This window comes from Watersipora subatra, chromosome 3 (genome assembly GCF_963576615.1).
Source record: "Watersipora subatra chromosome 3, tzWatSuba1.1, whole genome shotgun sequence".
Lineage (NCBI taxonomy): Eukaryota > Metazoa > Bryozoa > Gymnolaemata > Cheilostomatida > Watersiporidae > Watersipora > Watersipora subatra.
The window spans coordinates 64740042-64764615 of NC_088710.1; the positions used below are offsets into that span (position 1 = coordinate 64740042).

Sequence of the window (24574 nt, forward strand, 5' to 3'; positions counted from 1 at the left end):
TATCCCTATAGCTTTTGTATCCCGAAGCAGTGTAGAATTCTGAGTTACTATAATCAAATTTTATCTATGTAAAGTAATATAAGATAATCATGTTAGATATGTGCACACAAAATGCATAACAATCAACAGTGCTACTGCTAATTATGCACTAAATTCCTTCATAATGCAATTATGTGCAGAATTAACAAGCCAAGCGTCACTTTTGTTTTTTCCCTAACAACATCAATTTTGATCTAAAATATGAAGGAATACATAATTTCAATCAGTAAAAGAATCTGCAGTTGACAAGCATAATTAGTGAACATATGTAATTGTCTCATTATGGTTGACTTGAAATTAGTACAAGGCACACAGTATATAGCTGTGTTGCTACTAGGATGAGGTTCTAAGCACAATGCGATTGAGAGTTGAGTAATTAGACAAATGTAATTGATCTAATATCAGACACACTTTCAAGGCTGATTCACACTGTATCACCATATGTCGGCGTTTTCATTTCAGTGTTCATCCTCGACTGTGTGACCCAGGGGCCGATAGCATCGACAAAGAGGCGCTAATACGTCGAGAAAGTTTACAGCTATCAAACTTTTCCGATATTTTTCCGAGCATTGACGCCAGCCTGTACAATTTGAACCATTTCGGTGATAGTAATTTGCGGTCGCAGATAGCGTGAATTATTTATTTCCGTTTATGATAGTCGCTGCGGGACTAGTATTTGATTCGAGCATGGAAAACGAGGAGGTTACGTCGCGAAAAATTAAAAAGAAAAATGAGAACACTCCGTATCTGAGTATTTCCTGATGCAAACGCAGATAGGTTTGTGATAGACAAAATTGTTATCATCGATAATCACCGAAGTATTGCGGCATCAACGCCGAGATACAGCGATATAGTGTGAACCAGCCTTTAGCGTACTAGTCAGGTCTTCTATTGCGTGCAAATACTTTTAAGCATGTTCTTATATTAATGCAGTTTATTTTCATATCAACAAGTTTGGAAATAAAAATATAGTTTAATAATAAAGATTAAATAAATTCAGGTAGCATGGTAAGTGCCATCATTTGCTGAGAACATATTCTTAATGTTCTAAACAAATGTACTCACTAAATGAAAACTTTAGTCCGAAACAGAACCTTGCTCGCCATACCCCAAATTCCACAAATTCCTTATGTGTAGATGCTTAAAATTTTGCATTTGAATAAAAAACAAAGGTTATTATATTTTATTTATTAGTTTATTGCTCCACAAAGTTTTTGTTTTATGTTAATGCAGTTTTTATAAAATACGGAATAGTTTTTATTGTTGCATGTTCAAGTACTGTAGTATAAGTATACTTTTGCTGTTTTGGAAATGAGATGGGTATTGGTGAAACTTTAAAAGGTATTCTTTACATTTTGAAAACTACAGGCAATTTTTTGTCAATATATTTTTTGTTGAGAACTGAAATAATTTTGATGGGTAGCGCCTGTCAAAATATCACCTGAACATGTGATATTTTGGCAGGTGTTTATAACCCAAATATGTTTGTCACGAATATCACAAACATATTTGGGTTATTTCTGTTGAGTTTTTTGGGTTTTTAGTTGTTCATATTCATGCTCAAAATTTTCTTTTTTATGCAAATGGGTTAGAATTGTCAGTAAAATTTTGCCGCAATAATATTTAACAGCTGCGCAGCCCACATTTTAAGGCCTTCATCACCAGGCGTTTATCCAGGCCTATTTCTGGTGGTTGAGCTTTTGCCAATGAATATTATTGCAGGCAGCAAGCAGTGACGTGGTACCAACCACTGCTGCCGTTCAAGTCACGATTGATGACACACTTCCTGTTACAAACATTCAGATTCGTCTCGCTGATGGATCAAGGTTAGTCTGTACTTATCTATTCTACTTACATGTGCTGCTGTTCAACCTCCAGTAAATTAAAGATGGCAGGTTTGAGGTAAAACATTTAAGAATTGTAGAACCACAACTAGCAAAATTCAGCTTAAAGACTCCAATTTTGTATTTCCCTTGTTTTGCGTTTGCTTTCTTGAGTGATAGCACAAAACAAGTATTCATAGAGACATCGCATGCAAGCTATACAGCGAGTTGTATAGGTGTAGCGTACATTGGTAAATAGAGGATAATGTACCGTCAGATTAGATATGGATATTGTGCAGTCGTAAAAAAAGAGTATTAATGTACTGCAGGAGGTGAAATGGGGCTAAAAATCAAATTATGCGGTGGAGAGGTTAGTTCAGGAAATTGCATCAGCTGAAACACGCTAGAGTAGAAAACAGTTACGTTGTAAAACCTCTCGACCTAAAAGTCATGTTTGTAATTCCAGACATTTGGGAACTTCGGAAGAAGTTTTAGATACTCCGTGTGAATATGTAGGTTTTTTACATTGCATCAGTTGATCAAAGTCAGCAGTGCAGAAAAAGTTCTGAGAGTATTTAAAATTGTTATTTCTGACCACAAACTCACTCACCACAGCCATCCATTGGTGGTTATGGTCATGAGAGCTGTACTCTTTCCCCTGAAAATAAACTGGTGCGCATTGATTTTTGACAGCTTTGTCATACTTGTGGTCGCTCTCTATTCCATAGTAGTACATATGCGTAAATCACAGCTAGATCAGAGTGTTCCTGAGAAGCCTATTAAATCTCATGATGAAATTGAGCAGTGGTCAGCTTTAATTCTCATGAGCTGAATGACTTTCCTAGGGCCAGTATCCATGAGTAACTCATAGCACAGGGAGGTGTGCAGTATTTACTATTAACTCATTGTATAGTGAGTTGTGCAGTATCCACTATTAACTCATTATACAGTGAGTTGTGCAGTATCCACTATTAGCTCATTGTACAGTGAGTTGTGCAGTATCCACTATTAACTCATTATACAGTGAGTTGTGTAGTGCCCACTATTAACTCATTGTACAGTGAGTTGTGCAGTATCCACTATTAACTCATTGTACAGTGAGTTGTGCAGTACCCACTATTAACTCATTGGACAGTGAGTTGTGCAGTATCCACTATTAACTCATTGTATAGTGAGTTGTGCAGTATCCACTATTAACTCATTATACAGTGAGTTGTGTAGTACCCACTATTAACTCATTGTACAGTGAGTTGTGCAGTATCCACTATTAACTCATTGTACAGTGAGTTGTGCAGTATCCACTATTAACTCATTGTACAGTGAGTTGTGTAGTACCCACTATTAGCTCATTGTACAGTGAGTTGTGCAGTATCCACTATTAACTCATTATACAGTGAGTTGTGTAGTGCCCACTATTAACTCATTGTACAGTGAGTTGTGCAGTATCCACTATTAACTCATTGTACAGTGAGTTGTGCAGTATCCACTATTAACTCATTATACAGTGAGTTGTGTAGTACCCACTATTAACTCATAGCACAGGGAGTTGTGCAGTATCCACTATTAACTCATTGTACAGTGAGTTGTGCAGTATCCACTATTAACTCATTATACAGTGAGTTGTGCAGTATCCACTATTAACCCATTGTACAGTGAGTTGTGTAGTACCCACTATTAGCTCATTGTACAGTGAGTTGTGCAGTATCCACTATTAACTCATTATACAGTGAGTTGTGTAGTGCCCACTATTAACTCATTGTACAGTGAGTTGTGCAGTATCCACTATTAACTCATTATACAGTGAGTTGTGCAGTATCCACTATTAACTCATTATACAGTGAGTTGTGTAGTGCCCACTATTAACTCATTGTACAGTGAGTTGTGCAGTATCCACTATTAACTCATTATACAGTGAGTTGTGCAGTATCCACTATTAACTCATTGTACAGTGAGTTGTGTAGTATCCACTATTAACTCATTGTACAGTGAGTTGTGCAGTATCCACTATTAACTCATTATACAGTGAGTTGTGTAGTACCCACTATTAACTCATAGCACAGGGAGTTGTGCAGTATCCACTATTAACTCATTGTACAGTGAGTTGTGCAGTATCCACTATTAACTCATTATACAGTGAGTTGTGCAGTATCCACTATTAACCCATTGTACAGTGAGTTGTGTAGTACCCACTATTAACTCATTGTATAGTGAGTTGTGCAGTATCCACTATTAACTCATTATACAGTGAGTTGTGCAGTATCCACTATTAACCCATTGTACAGTGAGTTGTGTAGTACCCACTATTAATTCATTGTACAGTGAGTTGTGCATTATCCACTATTAACTCATTATACAGTGAGTTGTGTAGTATCCACTATTAACTCATTGTACAGTGAGTTGTGCAGTATCCACTATTAACTCATTATACAGTGAGTTGTGTAGTACCCACTATTAGCTCATTATACAGTGAGTTGTGCAGTATCCACTATTAACTCATTATACAGTGAGTTGTGTAGTGCCCACTATTAACTCATTGTACAGTGAGTTGTGCAGTATCCACTATTAACTCATTGTACAGTGAGTTGTGCAGTATCCACTATTAGCTCATTGTACAGTGAGTTGTGCAGTATCCACTATTAGCTCATTATACAGTGAGTTGTGTAGTATCCACTATTAACTCATTGTACAGCGAGTTGTGCAGTACCCACTATTAACTCATTATACAGTGAGTTGTGCAGTATCCACTATTAACTCATTATACAGCGAGTTGTGCAGTATCCACTATTAACTCATTATACAGTGAGTTGTGCAGTATCCACTATTAACTCATTGTACAGTGAGGTGTGCAGTATCCACTATTAGCTCATTGTACAGTGAGTTGTGCAGTATCCACTATTAACTCATTGTACAGTGAGTTGTGTAGTGCCCACTATTAACTCATTGTACAGTGAGTTGTGCAGTATCCACTATTAACTCATACAGTAAGTTGTGCAGTATCCACTATTAACTCATTGTACAGTAAGTTGTGCAGTACCCACTATTAACTCATTTTGTATTTCCATTCTCATGCAGTATCTATTGATAATTGGTAGTGATAAGCCAAAATGAGTTATGCACTACCCAATAACTTCTCAGTGTAAGATCCCACAATACCAATTCTACATGTATAGTAATGAAGCAGAAGTGGCCAATCCTTTCTTGTGAGTTTCTAGAAATCTGTATATTCAAAAGCATTTTTTAAACACACAACTCGGTTTGTGATTGTTAATAAAACTCAGTTTCAGCTACCCTGGACATTCATGCTGCATACAGGTGACCACATTTTGTTTTTTAGAGTTTTCAGCATTTCTCTTACCTTCAGCCAAGGCACATCTTTTGTATTTCTTTGACGAGAAACCTTTATACAAGAGAAATGCTGGCAAACAGGGACTTGTCTAGACTGCGAAATATCACACGATTACAGTAGTGTATCTAGGTATAGCACTGACTGACCTGCCTTCATACCTCACTGGGCTGGAAACTTCCACTCATGTGATACTGTTTGAATACCTTGGAATGACCTTCCCCTTTTCTCGTGCCTAGTACGGAGAAAAATAATATATTCTAAATTGAAAACAGCATATTTTTGTCAAGTTTGAGATTCTTGTACATATATAATTGTAGGTTGGTGGCCAAGTTTAACCATACACATACAATCGGCGATGTAAGGAGTCACATCGCAGCTTCAAGGCCAGAGTACGTTGGAGTTAGCTTCTTCTTGCTTACCACCCTGCCTAACAGACGTTTAACGGATGACAGTTTGTCCCTTAAAGATGCTGACTTGCTTAACGCGACTATTATGCAAAAACTATAGCTATCATCTAATAGGTTTTTATTGTTGATCTCTCTAGCTGTGGCATTTCGCCGAGTTGTAGAAGCGACTAGAAATTTGCCTTATTTTCACATAGTTATCATCGAGGGCAATCACCTTTGCTGTTAAGATTCCACATCTAGGGTATCGCCTTATACACGCTGTTAAAGATTAAAAAACAATGTGTTCAAACTTATTGCTATGCTAATTTCACAACTCGATTCAGAATGTACTAATACTATGAGCCACTCATTTGATATGTTAGAAGTTAGATGCCTAGCTCTGATCTCACGCGCAGTTGCTGGCTGTGGTCTACGTTAGCCTATTCTTAGTAAGGATTTAGGCTAGGGGAGTAGACAATCTCTCCTTAGAAGCTAGCATGATTATCTAGTGCATTTCTGATCTGAATTTACTTTTTGCCGCAGCATTGCTCATGTTGAATTACTGGATAATTGCCTCTATTTTGTAAAAGCAGTTAAAGTTTGTACAAAGGATAGGTTATGCCTCACGGGACTGAGTGGGACTGAGTGCAGCGTATGGCTTTAATTATTAGATAATATCCTGAGTAAGATTTATTTCTTTAATTGTTTAACAGATGTCTGGGCATAAGCCAAGGTGTTTAATAGTGAGCAATTAAAATATGTATCGTACCAATCAATTGTAGCAAGATGCCCTCGTAGTCCGCTAAATATATCACTGGGAGACGTAACTCACATATTTTGCTGCAATAGCAAGAGACTTGGATAGCTTAGTAGCGCAGTTTTTCATCGTCAGCACAAATAATGTATTTTATTGATATTTGGCCAAGTCAATGATGTAACATCCTGTTGGGAGATGAGTAATAACTAAGCATCTCGAGGGATGAGAGGTATGACCTCAATGCATCCTGTTTCTCACAAACAAACTTTTCGCATCAGCTCTTTTTACGTATGTTTTTAATAATTTCAATAACAATCTTGCACATTTGCTTTTAGCGTTTTTGTAGAAACACCAGGAAATAACTACCTATGGAATGCCTACTAACATGTATAAGTGTACAATTACTTGAACTTGTTTCTCAAACTAGATCTTTGGTCTCCTGGCTAATGAACCTTTCCGCTATTTGTTTGTGAAAGCAGTAGGTTCAGTTGGTCGAAATACTATTGCTGAAGTGGTTGCCATACTATTAATGCATTGTTGCAATTGTCTTGCGTACTCAGAGGGGTCAGGAGTGGGCAGGGACAAGAATCGAATCAGCGTGGTCAACTGTTAGTGAGCAGCTCTGGACAGCAAGTGTCAGAAACTTTGCGTTGAAAACTTGTTGCTTCCTCATTGAGTTTGTTCAGATGAACACTTAGTATTACTATTGTGAAAAGGCAGGTTGTGAATTGATGTGTATAATGACTTGCCTATGAATTTTCAATTATTAATTATCATTTAAATACAGACGCTACAAATACAATACAATAAATACTTTACGCTTCTTTACCAATAAATATTGTCAAGCGTGTAATAACTAAATTTGTTGACAGTCAACCTTGTTAGTCCGGATGTCGGTGAAGACTGGACATAGTCCATGGTAAAGATAAATTGTTTGATGCTCAAATGTTAGTGATGAAAGTTGCCAATAGATGGTGCACTCCGCACCCACCCATGCTGCTGCGGTGCTTGTCAGAATTCCGTTTATTTACCCACCAAATTCACACACTTATACTCAGCATTTTAAGGCAATATTTCTGCGTTTAGAGATAATTCAGTCTTATTTTTTTGGCATGTTTCGGTAAAAAATAGAAGTCTTATTCATGTCTTCACGAGGCCATCTGCATAAGATTAATATTTACTTATGTGTTTAAACTAATTTCTTCACAGCCTGAATATTTTTCAATAAACTCCTATTGTGTACAGTATATACACGTAGCGCAATGTTTATAGAACATATACATGTGATGTTTCCTATATGAACTTGTATATACATGTAGGCATATTCATTAAACTGAACAATCGGCTGAACCGAATCACACATGACCCTTATAAGTTAATTATAATAAGTATCGACTGTATTTACGTTCTAAAATAACAAGTTTCGTGTAGAATAAGCGAATTAATGAGGTTTTTAAAGATTACTTGTTATCAGGATTAGATTATAAGATGAGTGTGGCTGATAACAATTTGAATAAACCTCTCAAATAATTGTCATGTTCATTATATTAAGGCATTTGTTCATGCAGTCAAGGTCACATATCCATAATGAGTATGATTCTGCCAACGAAAGGAATGTGTAGCAGTGGCCTTGGAGAATTGCTTGCTTTCGTGTTATTAGCTTATTCAGCAGGAAATATCAGTTTGCACTGTTATTTGTGTGATTGGTGAGTCAGTGATTGTCTGCTACATAAATACAGTAAGGTTATCTAAATCATCCTCTTTCAATTTGTTATTTACCAGGCAAATTCCAACATACAAGTGTAAAAAGTGATACCAAACTAATAGCTTTTTGCTCCTATAAAAATATATAAGCTAGCTCAGACCTACGGATTGGTAGACCACAGCCTTGCACGGTTAGTAAGTCATTACCGCACATCTCTGCGAGAGATACTGCTAAGACGAGGTGTCAGCTGTCACCCAAACCTAACAACCCGTTTTACCAGCTTCTCTTTTTGCTGGTAATAGAAAAAATTGAGATTTCTTGGCAAGTATACACACTGATCAGTTCCAAGAGTGAGTCGCTCCTAATGAAGGTGCCGAATAACATGAAACAGTGCCAGTGCTTGTGGGTTATGGAGAATCATTAAAAAAGGTAGGAAAATTGATGTGTTTGAATGTCAAATACTGTTTGCCTGCAGAGCAAAATGTTAATGAGCTCAGAGTAAGGTCAGCTTGTTTACCGTTAAAACAGTCACTACGTTTCCATGACGCTGGTAATCCGCAAGTTTGCATCCACATATTTTTATCAAATGTTTCGTGTTTACGAAAGATGAAAACTGCGCTCACGAATGATGCGTAAAAAAATGCCGTGCAAGCTATTCCATTTTAAACCATTTTTCAAACATCAGTCGTTTCTATCCCGAAAGCGAGCAAGCGTGCGTTGCTATGATCTTTGGCTTGGAATTCCTTATCTTTTTGAACAGAGCTTCCAAGTTAATCTGCATCATGCGGATGGATGTTCATCGAAACACTTATCACACGGTAACTCAACGTACACACAACTCCAAATCTGCATCATTCACATTTATTCACAATGGAAACATAATGAGTCAGTTATTGTGGGTGTCTAGATCTAAAACACATGTGCACTAGTACACAACTTGATGAATGTGAAGGTGGGTGTTAACAAATGTACAAGTGTGTAAAGCATAAAAAACTTGTCGCCGCTGTAAATCACATTTTTATGACAAAATCTTTACTAAATCAAGCATGTTACTTTTGCTAAGCTTTGATTCATTCACAGAAATTTTTTTTACAAACTTATGATTCAGTATTTCTTGATGATGAAAATCTCTATTGTCTAGTGACACAAACACATTCTACCAGTTTCCTCTACTGGAATTGGAAACAACTTACAAAACAAGATTTTATTAGGCAGGTAGCTAGAGCCTTTAATATACCAGTAATATACCAGCTCGCAGTAGGGAATGTGCTATGTTTCTGCGTTAGATGGAGCACAGGCTCTATATTGTGCTTGGCTAGGATTTTCATTTGTTTTGAGCAAACCACGCGACCCCTTGATGTTTTGTATAGGTCTAAAAATTATGCACATCTTTTTGACTGGGATGGACTCACTCTTTTTTATCTCTCTTATATTTTATTTAATATGTTGTTCTGTTGTTTTATTTAATATATTTGTGTACGTATCGTTTTAAAGAGGAATGCTAGTCAGAATTTGTCGTAAATTCCATTCTAGTATATAATACGGTGTTGCGATACTATTGGGTCATGTAATAGTGCATAAACCCTATTTGCTGTTTTTTCTTCAGCACTTACATTGTTGGAAATTTGAATATATTGCTTACTGTTCTAAAACTTTGGATTTCAGGTCCCCTTCCCAAGGCCTAGCCTTTGTTCTCAAGTGATTGTAAAATAGTACGGTAAGGAGCTCAGATCAAGACTTCACAAAAATATTTTAGCTATTGCGAGTAGTCGTTGGGCGCACAGGTCAAAGATTTATCACAAAAAATTGTCTTTCATTATGTATAACATGCGAAATAAAGAATAGCTTTTTTTCATCTCATCAGATTTTACCAATCACGTAAACAATTCTTTGTATCGTAATGTCAAACTTTACCACCGGTCGCCAAACTAACGCACTTATTGTCTGACTCGAAATTCTAAAAATTGTTACGTTCAAACATTAGTGAACGAGTCCCGAGTCTCTCTATCATGGATATTTAAGGAAAGATTCTTTTGTCTCTGGTAACAGGTCGCTTATGCAAAGCTATGCGATATATTTTTAATCAATAGAACCATCTTTCAGGCAGTAGATTATAAATAATAGATCTTACAGTGTATCTCTTCCAAAGCCATTTTATCTCTTCCTTCAATGGTTAAAGCTAAAGGTTACAGGTGCAATGGTGCCATTAAATGAGCTGGTCTCATGTCTGTTAGGGTTTGAATGGTAATTGCTGTCAAAATGTTATGATTCTGTTTGAACTGGTTTCTAATTACATTAAGTATATTAACACAGACTTGCTTCAAAGCAGGTTTTTCCAGTTTTGTATTATCAGCAAAGGATCAGGTTTTGATCTGCCACGTTCCACCAGTAGGCAATTAAAATCTTATACCTATGTGTATATAACATGTGTATATAATATGTGTATACAATGTTTATATAATATGTGTATACAATATGTGTATACAATGTTTATATAATGTGTGTATATAAAAAGTTTAGACAATTTGTGTACATAATACGTTTATACAATATGTGTATATAATTTGTGTATATAATATGTGAACATAATCTGTAGGCCTATATGGTATGGGTATATAATCTGTATATGATATATGTATATAATCTGTATATGGTATGTGTATATAATCTGCATATGATATATGTATAAAATATGTGTACATAATATAATAAGTATGTTGCATTAGATGCTTTATGAATGCGTATTGCACTTTTATATGCGCAGTAATTGTCCAACAGACATCTCAAGAGTGAGTCTATGAGAGTCTCATTGAAAATCCTACAAAAGTAAATCTGTGGCGGTCATTGAATAGCCTTCAGAAGTAATTCTATGATGGGTTGGCTACATGACAATCGCTGCTAAGGTTCCAACAGTCTGAAGCTTTGAATAGACAAATCAGCTGAACTAGCCATGACGTAAATACCTGCCAGCAAACAGCATTGGTTGGGCTCGACCTGCTACCAACCAGATGTAACTGAAGCTCGAGTTTGATTGACATTATACATGTATTATTAGTGAGTGCAACATTTATTTTATTGCATCAGAAGCGATGAATACAATCATGATTTATATAGGATCGAATGGAATCGTCCAACCATAAGACAGGAAAATAGTTAACCTATTAGTTCAATTCTGACATTGTTGTGTTCTCTTTACAAATTTCTTCTTCTACTGAAATATGATCAGTTTGATCAGTTGCTGTGTGGCTTTCCAAGTTTATTTAATAGATTACAAAAGTAAGTCTATAACAGTATCATTAAATACTATACAGAAGTAAGTCTATAACAGTATCATTAAATACTATACAGAAGTAAATTTATAACAGTATCATTAAATACTATACAGAAGTAAATTTATAACAGTCTTATTAAATACTATACAGAAGTAAGTCTATAACAATGTCATTAAATAATATACAGAACTAACAGACGTAAGTCTATAACAGTCTCATTAAATACTATACAGAAGTAAGTCTATAACAGTCTTATTAAATACTATACAGAAGTAAGTCTATAACAATGTCATTAAATAATATACAGAAGTAAGTCTATAACAGTATCATTAAATACTATACAGAAGTAAGTCTATAACAGTCTTATTAAATACTATACAGAAGTAAGTTTATAACAGTCTCATTAAATACTATACAGAAGCAAGTTCACGCAAGTCTTATTGCACCTCCTACAAGTAAATCTATAGAAGTACTATTAAATAGTGTGCAAGAGTAAGTCTATGAGTAAGTGTATGAGAGCCATTAGATAGCCTACAGGAGTAAATCTATGGCTGTCATTGATTAGCCTAGAACTGTCTGTATTTCTGATTGGTAGAGACTATCTGTTACTATGAGAGAGAGAGAGAGTTCCATAAAGAAAATATTACACTAGGGTTATTATCACTGATCGGCCATATACGCCTGCTTAATTAATTCCTTTTATGACATCTTGGCATATTTTCGACGACCAAAACATTTTTACAGCCACATTGACATGACAAAAGCCCTGTATAGCCACAAATTACAGACAGTAGGCATGTTCTATATTAGTAGATTTCCGGCAAATGGAGTATTAGTTAATAATCTATTAGAACAATTGCTGAATTCACTAAAGAGATAAGCATTGCCTAGGTATGTCAAGTTTATATGTTGGTTTAGTGTCATATACTGTTGCTGCACGCAATGCTTGGGAGAGTTTCGGAATGGCATATGCCTTGAAGGTTTCATGTAAAAGCAAATGTTTTTGTTGAAACACTTTTGGCAAACAGCTGCCATCTGCTTATCACAAGGCGAGAGTAGTGGGCTGTCCCATCTAAAAGGGTGATGTGCTCAATCAGTCATTAGGCTACATACTTGTTTTGTCAACAAGTGCATGCCATAATTACAATCAACAATCAACATTTAGTATCCTAAAGAAATAAAGCAGTTATGTTTTTGTGATAAAAACAAGTTAATGTTTATCACTCTAACGTACCTAAGGTTTGGGATAAAAATAACTCCATGTCATGCACACAGTTCTATTATAATTTAAAAGTCGTTGGAGCCATATAAGCTTTCTCTAACCCACGACACAACCTAAGATTCATTGATTGATATGCCCCAAGCATTTCTTATTATTTGAAATGCTTGGACACACACCAATGAACCTACGAAACGTGAAAAAAGAATATTGTAAAAACAATATTCTTGTTTTTTTATGACAGTCGTTCGGCTAAAGCCCAAGTGAACAAATCGGAAGCTGTGTGTGTCATGTTAAAAGGAGTGGAGTAGCTTTTCACTCTTTCAATTGTAAGCAATTTTTGAACGACTATTTGCCATTATTTATCAAAAATTATGATTAAAATAATTGGTTTAATAGCCAATAGAATAAATTAAGAAAAAATGATTGTGGTAGAAAACTAGTTACAGCATTGCGTCCCGCAATGTTCAATGTTTATGAGAAGAATGATTTCACGCCAATTGCTCACACTCATTTAAAAATACAAAGTAGTTGGCGTCAAGGAAGACCTCTGGCATTCCATTAAATATACGTTCCATATAGGGTACACTGAAAAATCTGTATTCATTCAAGTAAATTGCGCACTACACCAAGCTTCTTGATATATATTCTTTCACAGACCAAGGCTGTATTAGTCTTTAGTTAATTGTATGATTCAGCCATTATGGGAACTGATCATCCATAAGTGTAGACATGAAATACAAGTGCATCGGCAGGGGGCCAACAGCTATTCATCACCTATGATTTGTCGGGCACGTGCTTGCGCAAAAGGCCTATGATTTCATTGGGAGAATATGTACTGCATTCTTAACTCACTCAGATATTGGTTAAAAAGAATTTTGATTGGCCGATTGCTGCTGGTCACGTGACTCAAAATAAGCTAATACCCGTACAATGAATAAATATAAATCTGAATGCACGAGTAGCACTTCACTCATCTGACAGATATTTCATCTACCGCTAGCCTGCTCTTTGCTCGTTTCAAGTGTTATTGCCTGTGGTCACTTCGTCAGACATCAAAAACCATGAAATTCAACTCTGAAGACAGAATGCGGGAAGTTGTGGGGAAAGTAAAGGGCTACATCGCGGATGAGGAAGGCTGGAAACTAGCTAGGAAATCAGTGAGTAATATACTTGTTTCAGTTTCCTTTGATGCGCTATAGTTTGTAGACTAGTACAAGTAGAGATTTATCATATATCATGATTGGATAAAGGAAATTTTCATGAACATTTTCTTATAGCTAGGCGGATAAACGCTGGAACAGATTTCGAGGTAGAGATCCTTAGATAGGAAGTAAAAAGTTATTAAGTTAATGAAATATATGTGTGAACAAAGTTGAGTCATGAGCTAATGTCACAAAGGGCTCTATTTTCCACATCTCGTCAGTCTCAATGAGGGACTCAACAGCTCTCCACGATAACGCGCCACGATCTTGGCTAATTTAAATTATTATAGGTTAAAGCTTGCCATCAAGTGTGTTTGCTTTTTGAAGCTTTGATAATGCCAAGTGTGATAACAAAGTTTATTGCATAGTTACCACTGTGAATAAATAATACAAAATATCAGGAATGTGACTTTATCCGTCAGCGAGCTCAAGAGGTAGCTGAGTCAGTTTCCATTGAGAATACAAAGGAAACATAGCAAACGGCGTAGTGAAAATGAACATCAAATGAGCTTGACAATAACTAAACTATCCGTATTGTTCGCGAGATGAACGTCTGAACTCGCTAAACCTATTGTCCACCTTAATTTGTCTCAAGACTCCCATTGTGGATAAACAGTGAGCAAGGAAAAAGCCGACATAAGTCTTTGCTTACCTATTCATGCGGTAGTGTTAAATAGTGGGTAATAGACCTACCATTGCTGATCACTGAATCCTTTTTATGTTTAATAATACTAAATTATATACTTGATATGTCATGAATGATACGCAGACAATAAACAGCTATAAGAGGCTCGTATTTGAAGGATGGTGAATAGAATTGCTTTGTATAAGGCATAAATGCATAGACGGCTTCAATATTCGTAACACACGGGTCAGATACATCTATTCAAGTTCTCTGTACAACCGCGTTACACTCTTTGTTCCCATAACACTCGCTGGAATGGGCCAAGTCATTATTGTTTCATTCATATATAGCCTCAGGTGCTGTCTGATCAATAGTGAAAAATCATCTCGCTGTTAGTAATTTGTACCCGTTTCAAAGTCAACTCCTATAGCAACATAACCTAAGCTATCCCCACCTACATCGAAAAACCTATTAGATTTGTTAACAGCATATATTTTGAGATTTTTTTTATGGATTAGTACAATATAAGCCAGGCTGTCTTTCATTACCCTAATTGCGTTGTAGCTTATGTTCTTACATTTATTTTGCGCAGGAGGAGGGAGAGGTAAGCACTATCTAGCTAGGCTGGTCGTGGGGCTGATTAGAATGCTTAAGCTATGCATGAAATATGCTGTCTCGTTGCTTTATGAGTACTGGTGGACCGGTACATACTCGAGGGCTGCCCGCAACTGCACCAACCTTTCTTATTTCCCACCGGCTATCACAGATCATCTCCAAATCCCCTATAATCCGTTTGTACGCTGAGAATTACATTGTGTGAACAGCCACATAAAGCGCCTCTCCTACCATAATTTGTGAACCTGTTATCGAACTTGGTGAGCTAATCCCAACAATTATGCAGTAAAATTAATTCTCTTGGACAAGTTGACCAGCAATTTCTAGCGAGATAATCTCTTCGCTGAGAATCAAGTCATCAAAATATTTCGCTGGACTAATCACTGCATATTAATTTCTGTGAGCACTCATAGCTGGCCTGAAGCCTTCCCAGCATTCCTACACCCCTATGCAATCCCCACCCTTCTGCTTAAACCTTCGACTGCATGCTGTTAGGCTTGCATGTATATCTCGTAGCCTGATAAGCGTTATGAAATGTTAATTCAATTATGCAAGATTTATTTTTTGACCTTGAAAGGCAAACTAACAGGCAAGTTTTACTTTGTATGATATGCTGAGCACACTCTGGTACCTTCTAATGAAGCATGCTCATTAAACAACAAAAACATCCTTAGCTGTACGCTTGTCTCCATCCATCCATTGACTGTTGCAATCGCATTGTCTGTTGCAGAGAACAATTAACGTCTGGTGCAAGCCTTCTGAAGAATTTGCTGGGCACGTGTGAGTATTGTTTTCGGTCTAACATGTACGCTGTGCGTAATGGCAGCTTCCCGACACAATTAGACAGTTATTCAAGCTTTGGCTTTAGTTTCTGTGGTTCAGTTCAGACTCGCTTGTCACACATCTTCTTTGCTCTGATAGGAGTTTTTGTGACATCAACTCGGAACTCTTTTTCAAGAGATAAAAATTTACATTCTTATGTTGTTCGACTACAAAAGGTTAACACTTGCTAGACCGTCTATCTCTGCTTAAGCCTAGTTCCTATATCAGCTGCGCGGCCCTGGTACTAGTCTCGGGCAACAAAACACTTGCTGAGCTAGGCTCGGCGGCTTATGTTCGCATAAAGATGCGTCGCTGATAATTGCATAAAAATGGCCGCTGGCCATGCCATTTCGAAAGTGCTGACCTTCACCTGTACAGTGCATTTCGGGAAGTTTTGTCTGCGGCTCCTTGTAAAAGTTTAACAGTGTTGAACTCTTGCGTTGACTGCTGGCAATTACCCGTGTAGGTTGTCATTTCACTGTCGATAGCCCTTCGATCCTGCCACCAGTGTATGTGGCCTATATGGGAACCAGGCCTTACTGTATAACTTAGATTTTTGTACCACAACTATTGTTTCGTGAAGCATGTTTCTGTGGGATCTGCAACTAATTGCTAGTCGTGAGTGGGGCTGTCATACCATGCAACTGCACTAGTAGCTAGTAGCTGTTAGCTGTTGGATAGAGTGCAAGTGTTTTTACATCAATAAAAGTTTTGTCTGGCAAATTTTTGTAGCATGAATGAATGTACAGTTGTTATACATTGGGTATAAAAGGCTGCTGGTCTAATAGTAAGCACTTAATTGTTGTTCCTGCGAAAGCTTCCTGCGATTATGTGAAAACAAAGACATTCAAGTGTGTTTTGTAAGCGAACTGAACTGTCGATAGCGAGGGCATCGACTTTTTCTCGACTCTCTCTGACCTCCCATTAGGTCGCCTCTGTCATAATCCAAGCCATTATTGACAGGTTTAAAGGCATTGGGGTGATTGATGTCAGTCCAGAAACATGTTTCAAATATTGTGACCCAAAGCCTGATGGCAAGAGAGTCAAGTGGGACAAAGCCATTAAGGAGTTGGAAGTTATCGAATATCTAAAAAAAGATGACCCAGTAAGTAGCATTCTTTTTCTTATTCTAACAATTTCCTATTGGGTAATTTGATAGTTTTAGTCAATTTATTTGGCCAACAGCCTGGAGAAATGTTTAGCAAGATTTTATTAGTGTTCCTCTATCATAAAGTTTGCCTACCGTTATTAAATAAATAATTGATTTTTATTCCAACCGCATTTGTGTTATTTCTGTACTCATTTTATCATTAATGTTTGCTCAATATTGGCATTGTCTGAGCCTACCTTCATCCTCCTGTTAAACATTCTGGCAGCAATATGCTAAAAATGGCTGGCTGTAATATCCTGCAAATTAAGGCTAGCTGACAGTATTCATGTCATGGCGTTGTGGCCCTGTACTATGGGTAGCTGGTAGCTATATGGTACACAAATAGAGGTAGCTGGCAGCATTTATATGTAAGACTAGAGGTGACTGGCAGCAATATCGCCTTGTATAAGAGATAGCCATTTGCTCTCTTCACCTATGCCCATGCCGACAAGAGACAGGGCAAATGCAATATCCATAAGTGATTTGCTGATAACCAAATTAACTGTGACCGGCTGCAGGCGTTTTTATTGATTGTTTTTACCCCTTTGATACTTGTAAATGCATTTATACACCTTATACATCGACAGGCTCTCTCTCAGCTCGGAATGCATCAAATTCATAGATAGTTTTCCGTTAATAAGCTAAGAGTGTAGATGAGCATATGCTCTGCATAGCTCCATTAACCTTCTGTCTTTTGCCTACACTCGGTGATTTATGCTCCACTGGTGTCACTAAGTTCCTGGGAACATCATTTTGACCTGAATGGATAATTGCGGCTATACTCAATCATACCACACAATTAGTCTCGGCTGTTCACGCAACTACTACAACCATAAGTTTCGAGGTGACACCAAGCGCTCTGCACTCGCTTTGGAATTCGCGATTATTAAAATTTAACGACCCCGAGATTTAACGACCCCGAGTTCCTTCCAACGACTTTGGTACAACCGCGTCTAGCCATAACTTTCTTACTTATCTAACCAGTTGTGGTCTGAGCGAGCCATTTTTTCACCGAGAATATTTGTGACAATAGTCTGCGGTAAACCAGTTATTATATTATTAAGTTGTTTACTGGTCTGAGCTGTTTGACAAATTACAGCATAAAATGATGCAAGAAAGTTGTTATGGGAAGCTTTGCTCTCTTCCAGAGAAAGTAATCACCTTGTTCGCTATAATCTTGTTCATATCGCTAACGGAACCAAAGCCGGTCATTCCATGGCTCTGGTTCCGTTGTTTTTTCATAAGCTTTATTCGCTGAGCAAATATGGCTTATATCATTAATCATTTGCCCACAAGGAAATTTGCCATAACTCAGTTGAGTACAAAATTATGTCACTGTCTACCGCTGAATAGGAAAAATATTGAATGAAATATGAGGAATAGTGTGAGTTCTTTCTCGAAGGGATTAGATAAACACTTTTTCTACATCAGATAAGCATCTTTTAATGAACTTTGTTAGCTTTGATCTCTCATCAGTTTAGTTTAAGTACACCAAGCAACAACTCCCTTGCGCTATTGTCTACCGCTTCCTGCGGATATGGCTGAGTTATAAATTGTCTGCTCTTGTAGGAAATGTACGTGTTGCGCACAATGACACACAATGCTGCGTACGGGCTGATATCCCCGAGAGACTTTGTCGATGTCGTGGTCAACATGAACAATGAAGAGTTTGTCGGGACTCTTGGTATGTATTATGAATAATAATCACATTCACTTTGTCTTGAGTTTTAGTTAAGAGTGCATCTCCATAATCAGTAACGCAATAACTTGATGAATGCAATTGATCAAAGCGCCACCCAATCCATTAGATAAACCACTTCAGTATTAGAATTGTCATTCAAATGTACACAATATTTGAACAATACAGCTTTTTCGCGTGTACCATGGCTGACCTAGCTGAACCAATGATACAGTAGCAATCAAGACCCTACAATGTTTTTTTTTTTACAAGCCATTATCTCTATTTTAGACATGCAATACTCTAGTAATCAAACATCCAGTCTAACCCCATTTTGTATAACAGTATTCCAAGTATGTAGGTATGGAGCTACCAATGAATAATGGCCAAGGCTAAAGACCTTTGTCCTATTTTGTTTTCATCTTATAGCCAAACAAATGGCCGACATCAAAGACTTTGCTATGCCCTTGTTGCTTTATTGTGATGATGCTTGCACCGAAACTAAAAACATCGCCTTAGGTGACTCCATCAAACCATCAACTCTGCGAATGTTTTCTTTACAATGCATCGATAAGATGACTATTTTTTAAAACTGCACTGATTACATATTGTTCAATGAGCCTTTTAACAGTCTATTTTAGACGATAGGGCATCTACCAGAACAATAGGTTCATAATTTAAGATACTTCCAAGTATGCGGAACGAGCCAATGAGCAGTAGTGTTGCAAATATCGCATGAACACGTCGGGTCTAAAGGTTTTAGCATTGAAAGTGCAATCAAACCTCTACTTACGATCATCTCATCATATGAAATTGCCGACATACGGCATAAAATTTGGGCAGGTATTTCACTTCATACCTTGAGTAACTTCCATCTTATCAAATTCGCCATTCTTCGTAGCTTAGCAGTTTTGTTAATGAAAGCGAGTAGATGAGTCTAAATTTAAAAACAACGGAGTATAAAATAATAAAAATTAAAGCCCGAGTTAATTTCAACTTGGATTAATTCAAGTTGATGTAAGTTAGTAAACTAACACATCTGTTTCCTGTTCTCTAAGGAAAAGTTACAATAAAAACTTATTACCGATCACAAGTAATTACATTATTTTATATAATAAATCTGTTAACTCACCAAAAGTATTTATTAATGGTATAGCCTCTGAGTTTTGGCTGTGTAACGAATTAAACATATTGGAGTATTCTTTGAGTATACAAGTCATTGCTATAACGTGCAATGGTTTTGACATCCGAATCCTGCACTTGGAACAATTTACTTGGAACAATTTACGGTTGTATGTAAAGGCTTGGCTGAATACACTTAATAGAATCGAGCTCAGATATATGTAGGCAAGCCTTATCACATTCTTTGTCAAATTGTAATAAAACATAATTTATGTAGCATAGCAATGAACTCAGAAATAAATGCTTGGGTGATTACCATGGTATTTTTAGCCACTGCTGTTGCTTAGCATTAAATAAAACAGCTGAAACGTAGACAGGTGAAATTTTATCCTCACTCCACTCACGCCTTTAATAAAATGCCTCATCAGCAAATACCATTTAAACAGACTCATTCAGACATCTGTCACCATGATGAGGATTAAACTATGCTAATCAGTTCTTGTTTAGATTCGGCTCACCACTATTACGGCTGTGGTTCTTTGTACAGAAGCAACTGGGGTGATTGCCTCATTGTCTCTCAATTTAATGCTTTCATTCAAAAGAAATAACTATTGCCATTTATAAAATTCACCATTCTCAGCTCGTGATGATGAATGGCTTTAGCGTTTAATAAGTGCTCAACAACGGTTATCATATTTAAGCTGGTGCTTAAATAGCAGCTTAGAAAGTCAAACTAGTCAAAACCACCTGTAACCACCTGTTGGGGCTCGCATGAAGTCATGCCTATATAAATCAGTTAAGGTGCGTTGGCTAGTTGGTATTCCAGGAATGAGCTTTCTATGGTCTACTCTATTATCTTGGCATTTTATAAATTTCAAATGTTATTCATTATCAGTAAATCAAATACGATCATTTTCAAGTGTTGAGTGGCGAGCTGTAGCTTTTGGTAGACCTTTTGTATGTCACGCAAATGAAGAATCCTTTTGCATTTTCACAATAAATGACAGCAAATTTGGTCGCTATTATTTATGTTGTCTTCTGATTGGTTGTCATAACAAATATGATGCTCCAACCAGTCTTTTGGGATGTCCGTAGTTTTTAACGCTTTGACTTTTTCATTAACTTAAAAAAAATTAAATTTCAAATTTAAAAGTTGTGCTTTACCTTCCAGAAAAAAACCAAAAAGGGCCATAGAGTTGACACAATTTGGGTTGTGTGCTTGTTTAATTCAGCATGACCTGTATTAGAAAGAAAGTTAGCAGAACAGATTACTGTTAATGATGCTCCTCTGTCCTGTTGTTTGTATCACTTTTTTATGCTCATGAATAGAGGGTCTGCAATGAGATTATGGCGATGTGTACGAAGTTGGTGGTTCAATATTTTGATTAAAGCTTGGAAAGCTAATTCCTCGACAAGGATGGCAATTGTATAGCTGATACAAATAGAAATATTCCACTTGATTATCATAAGTCAACAGAAGAGCATGCGAGGTTTGCTCTGTAGTTACACACCCTCGTCATGCGAAGTGTTATGTGCAGAAGTCGACGAAGTAGTTATATTTGTTCTTAAACCGCTCTCTATAATTCCTAGGGTGGCAGAAGCTTGCATAAAATCACAAGGTTTTTACCTTAGTTTTACTAAATGTAAGATTTTATTCGCATTGACTGCAATTAAACCTGTTTTGTAGCACATAACTTTGAAACAGAACATACGGCCCCTACAGCAGATTTTGTACGTGGTACCAACTACTACTGTGGGATCCTGTGTTATAGAATACCAGGGTAAGTGACTATACCTCTGCCGGCTGATGAAACATCTGAAAAAGTCTCATTCCTATGATTATGGCCAAATTTTGGAGGTAAACATGAACATTTAGTAAATGAGACAAGGGTTGCATGAAAGAATTTGCTTTTGACTACACATTGGCTGAGCTTGGTGCAGTGTGTTGCTACATGCTGTGCTGTCAATACATGCAGCGTTGTCGATACATGCTGTTCTGTCGATACATGCAGTGCTACCATTAGTTATCTGTTTAAAAGCTTTGCAAAATGTACATTAAAAGTTTCACTAAAATGTTATGTTCAAGAAAATACTGTATTACGTTTTTAGTGATGTATTCGCCAAAAGTTCAATTAATCAAAAAAACCGTAATGGAAGCTTCTGTCCCTTTTTGGAGTTTTCCGTTCTTGCTAGAACTAGAGCACGCATAGAGGATTGATTCCAAAAGCTAGTACAACTCGTATGATTTTGTATGTCTATAAGTTTTCTCTTGTATTGCGTTGCTTATACTAGTGCCGCATAACATAAAAAAACTTTCTAAGTGTATTCACCTCTCTTTTCGCTAATATTTCTTCTGTAATTTGATATTTTAGAGAGCTGAATAAAACAAAAATCTACTACATAGCACAGTCAGATATTGGCGGGCTAGTACCACGAAGCCTTGTCGAATCAACGCTGCCAGCAGCTGTCATGGATTTCTATACAAACATTAAAAGGCAGATAGATGAGGATGGCTGTAATGAATTGAGTTTCTAACACTCAGGTCTTCCATACTTGCTGCATGCAGCCGAAAATGTAACAGAATGTTTATTTTTATTAATACTATTATTAATTATTAATATTATAATATTGTTAAGCACAGATAAGATATAACGAATAGAGGAAGGCTTTCTGCTATCTTTGTAAACATGGATTGGGCGTAAGATGCCTTGCAGTTGGTCTGACCAACAGTTGGCTGATTCCCCCCAAATTACAGTCGAGGAGGTGCTACTTCACCAGAAGGCAGCGTCTGATCATAAATAGTTTATAGTTTCATTGTGCGCTGCGTATAAAGCATACTAATGGCATGTGTATAGTGTGCATACATAGTGTGCTATATACATACATAGTGTGCTATATATGTGTGGCTACATATATTATCATACTGTATATTGTACTCTGAAAGAGTTATACCTGTATTAAGGGGTAACATGTTTCTGTTATAGTTGCTTCTACCTTAAATTCCCTGAACTCTGAGGTCTTTCCTAGTTGAATATTTTTTTAATACTTGCAAACAGTAGACTGAATTTGTCTGACTATCTTGCCAGAGCTAAGTTTATGTGCAATTTTTCAAGAGGCGGGCATGAGTCATGTGCCCTCCCTACTTGTATGTTGTTGGAGAATATACTAATTCACACTGTACTTTATAGCTTGCTTTTATTTTCTTTCAAGTTACTCAGAAGTAGACCCGCTATTTGAACTGTCATTTTAAAACCATAAAAATAAATATTCAAACTATCTCAACACAATCTAAACTTTTCTTTTGCAATAAACATTCGTAGAAAGAAGACAGGTGAGAGCTTAGTGTGTCAATACGCGCCAAGTGCTCAATGGAAGAGTAGCTGAGTGGGAAAATTTTATTAGAGTATAGATAATGAAGGAAAATGCATGGATTTCGATAACAATCCAGGTTAGTTGAAAGCAAATGCTTATCTAAGCTTCATGAACTATTCCTCGCAGCAGGAAAAGCCGATAAGGAGATACAGAAGGGAATGATTATAATAGTCTGAGAGCACTCATACTGTCACTTGTGCTTATCCAGTTCTGCTCAATGGCTCCAGTCAGTCAGTGCCTGAATCGTATCCATACTTATAATCTCACTCATCTTCAGACCTGGTTAAGATACTAGTCTGTTTCCATCATTATTGTTTGTTTTATTTTACATTGAAACATAACAAGAAGATAAAAAAGTAAGGTGCAATGAGGGCCCATATGCGCAATAGCATGGCTATTCGACGCAGAGCCCGACTTAACAGATGAGATTGTTAATGAAGAAAACATGGTTGTCTAAGCAAAAGAAATCTGAACAAGCCTGTTACAGACAGTTCAGCAAGTACTGCAAGTAAAGCCATCCTGACTCAATTTTCCTTGGCCAAATTGGCAAGGGTGTCCATGCTGATGACACGATAGGCAATCCGTCTATGGCCACCAGTAGAGAAAGAGGGTGGAAGAGGTAATGAAAATAAGCAATGACCAGTGTTGTTATGTGTTGACAAGTTAGTTTGAGATTTAAATGGTGTGAAGGCTAAAAGGCATATTCTTAGTGGGTACAGTTGTTGTAAAAGCAAAACACGAGATCTTTTAAACAAAGGAGTTAATGGAAAATAAGAGTGTTTATGATATACTAGGTGAATGTCCGGTGTGGCCCGGGTAATAAAAATCTTTGCACAGGAAATTTATTTTTATTTAACATATAACAACAGTTACCATTCTAACTTTGAGACTACATATTATGAGAAAAGTGTTTTGTGCAGTTAAAATGAATTAAGAAAAAAATAAAACAACTGTAAAAGTTTTTAAACTTTGTCAAACAATTGTAACTTTTAAACTTCATATTATGAGGAAAATGTTTTGTGCAGGTCAAATAAATTAAAAAACAACTATAAAAGTGTTTAAATGTAAATGTGAACTAGTTAGCAAGTAATAGCTAAATTAAGTCTGTTTTGCTATGATTACAATAAAAGATGGTTTAGTAAGGATAAAATTAATACGAGCTGAGAAAACAAAATAAAAGTCCTGAGTATGTTGAATTAATATTAACAATTTGTGAATAGAAGTGTGTGTGTGCGTGCGTGTGTGCATGCATGTGCGTGTGTGTAAAAAGGGTTACTGTTCCAACAGACGCTTCCCATCAAAACTTTGAATGCGACGATACTGGTACCTCTCGATACTGGTACAAATGTAAAAATGAGATATCGAACTGTCTTCGTCTGGTACTTTGTCTGACCGAACGAAGGGAGAATGTAGAGACAATTCCTACTCGAGATAATAC

The 24574-nt window shown here is 36.7% G+C and overlaps 2 protein-coding genes across 4 annotated transcripts in view; both read left to right on the plus strand.

The window, feature by feature from the left end:
- Positions 1 to 6421, plus strand: part of LOC137389659 (NSFL1 cofactor p47-like) — a 36322-nt gene extending 29901 nt beyond the window's left edge. For both annotated transcript variants that reach the window (XM_068075725.1, XM_068075726.1), the window contains exons 9-10: positions 1762 to 1865; positions 5526 to 6421. In XM_068075725.1, the coding sequence (XP_067931826.1) occupies positions 1762 to 1865; positions 5526 to 5715 (294 nt within the window). In that variant the 3' untranslated portion in view covers positions 5716 to 6421. The remainder of the gene's footprint in view (positions 1 to 1761; positions 1866 to 5525) is intronic.
- A 7086-nt stretch (positions 6422 to 13507) lies between these two features.
- Positions 13508 to 22944, plus strand: LOC137390214 (stAR-related lipid transfer protein 5-like). 2 transcript variants are annotated; one of them, XM_068076521.1, is made up of 7 exons: positions 13508 to 13707; positions 14970 to 14981; positions 15723 to 15772; positions 16778 to 16919; positions 18534 to 18648; positions 21452 to 21545; positions 22137 to 22944. In XM_068076521.1, exons 1-7 carry the CDS (start codon positions 13612 to 13614, stop codon positions 22297 to 22299), a joined length of 672 nt encoding a protein of 223 aa, XP_067932622.1. In that variant the 5' UTR covers positions 13508 to 13611; the 3' UTR covers positions 22300 to 22944. The 2 variants fall into 2 exon arrangements, with proteins under 2 accessions (XP_067932622.1, XP_067932623.1); XM_068076522.1 differs by lacking the exon at positions 14970 to 14981.
- The last annotated feature ends 1630 nt before the right edge of the window (positions 22945 to 24574 follow it).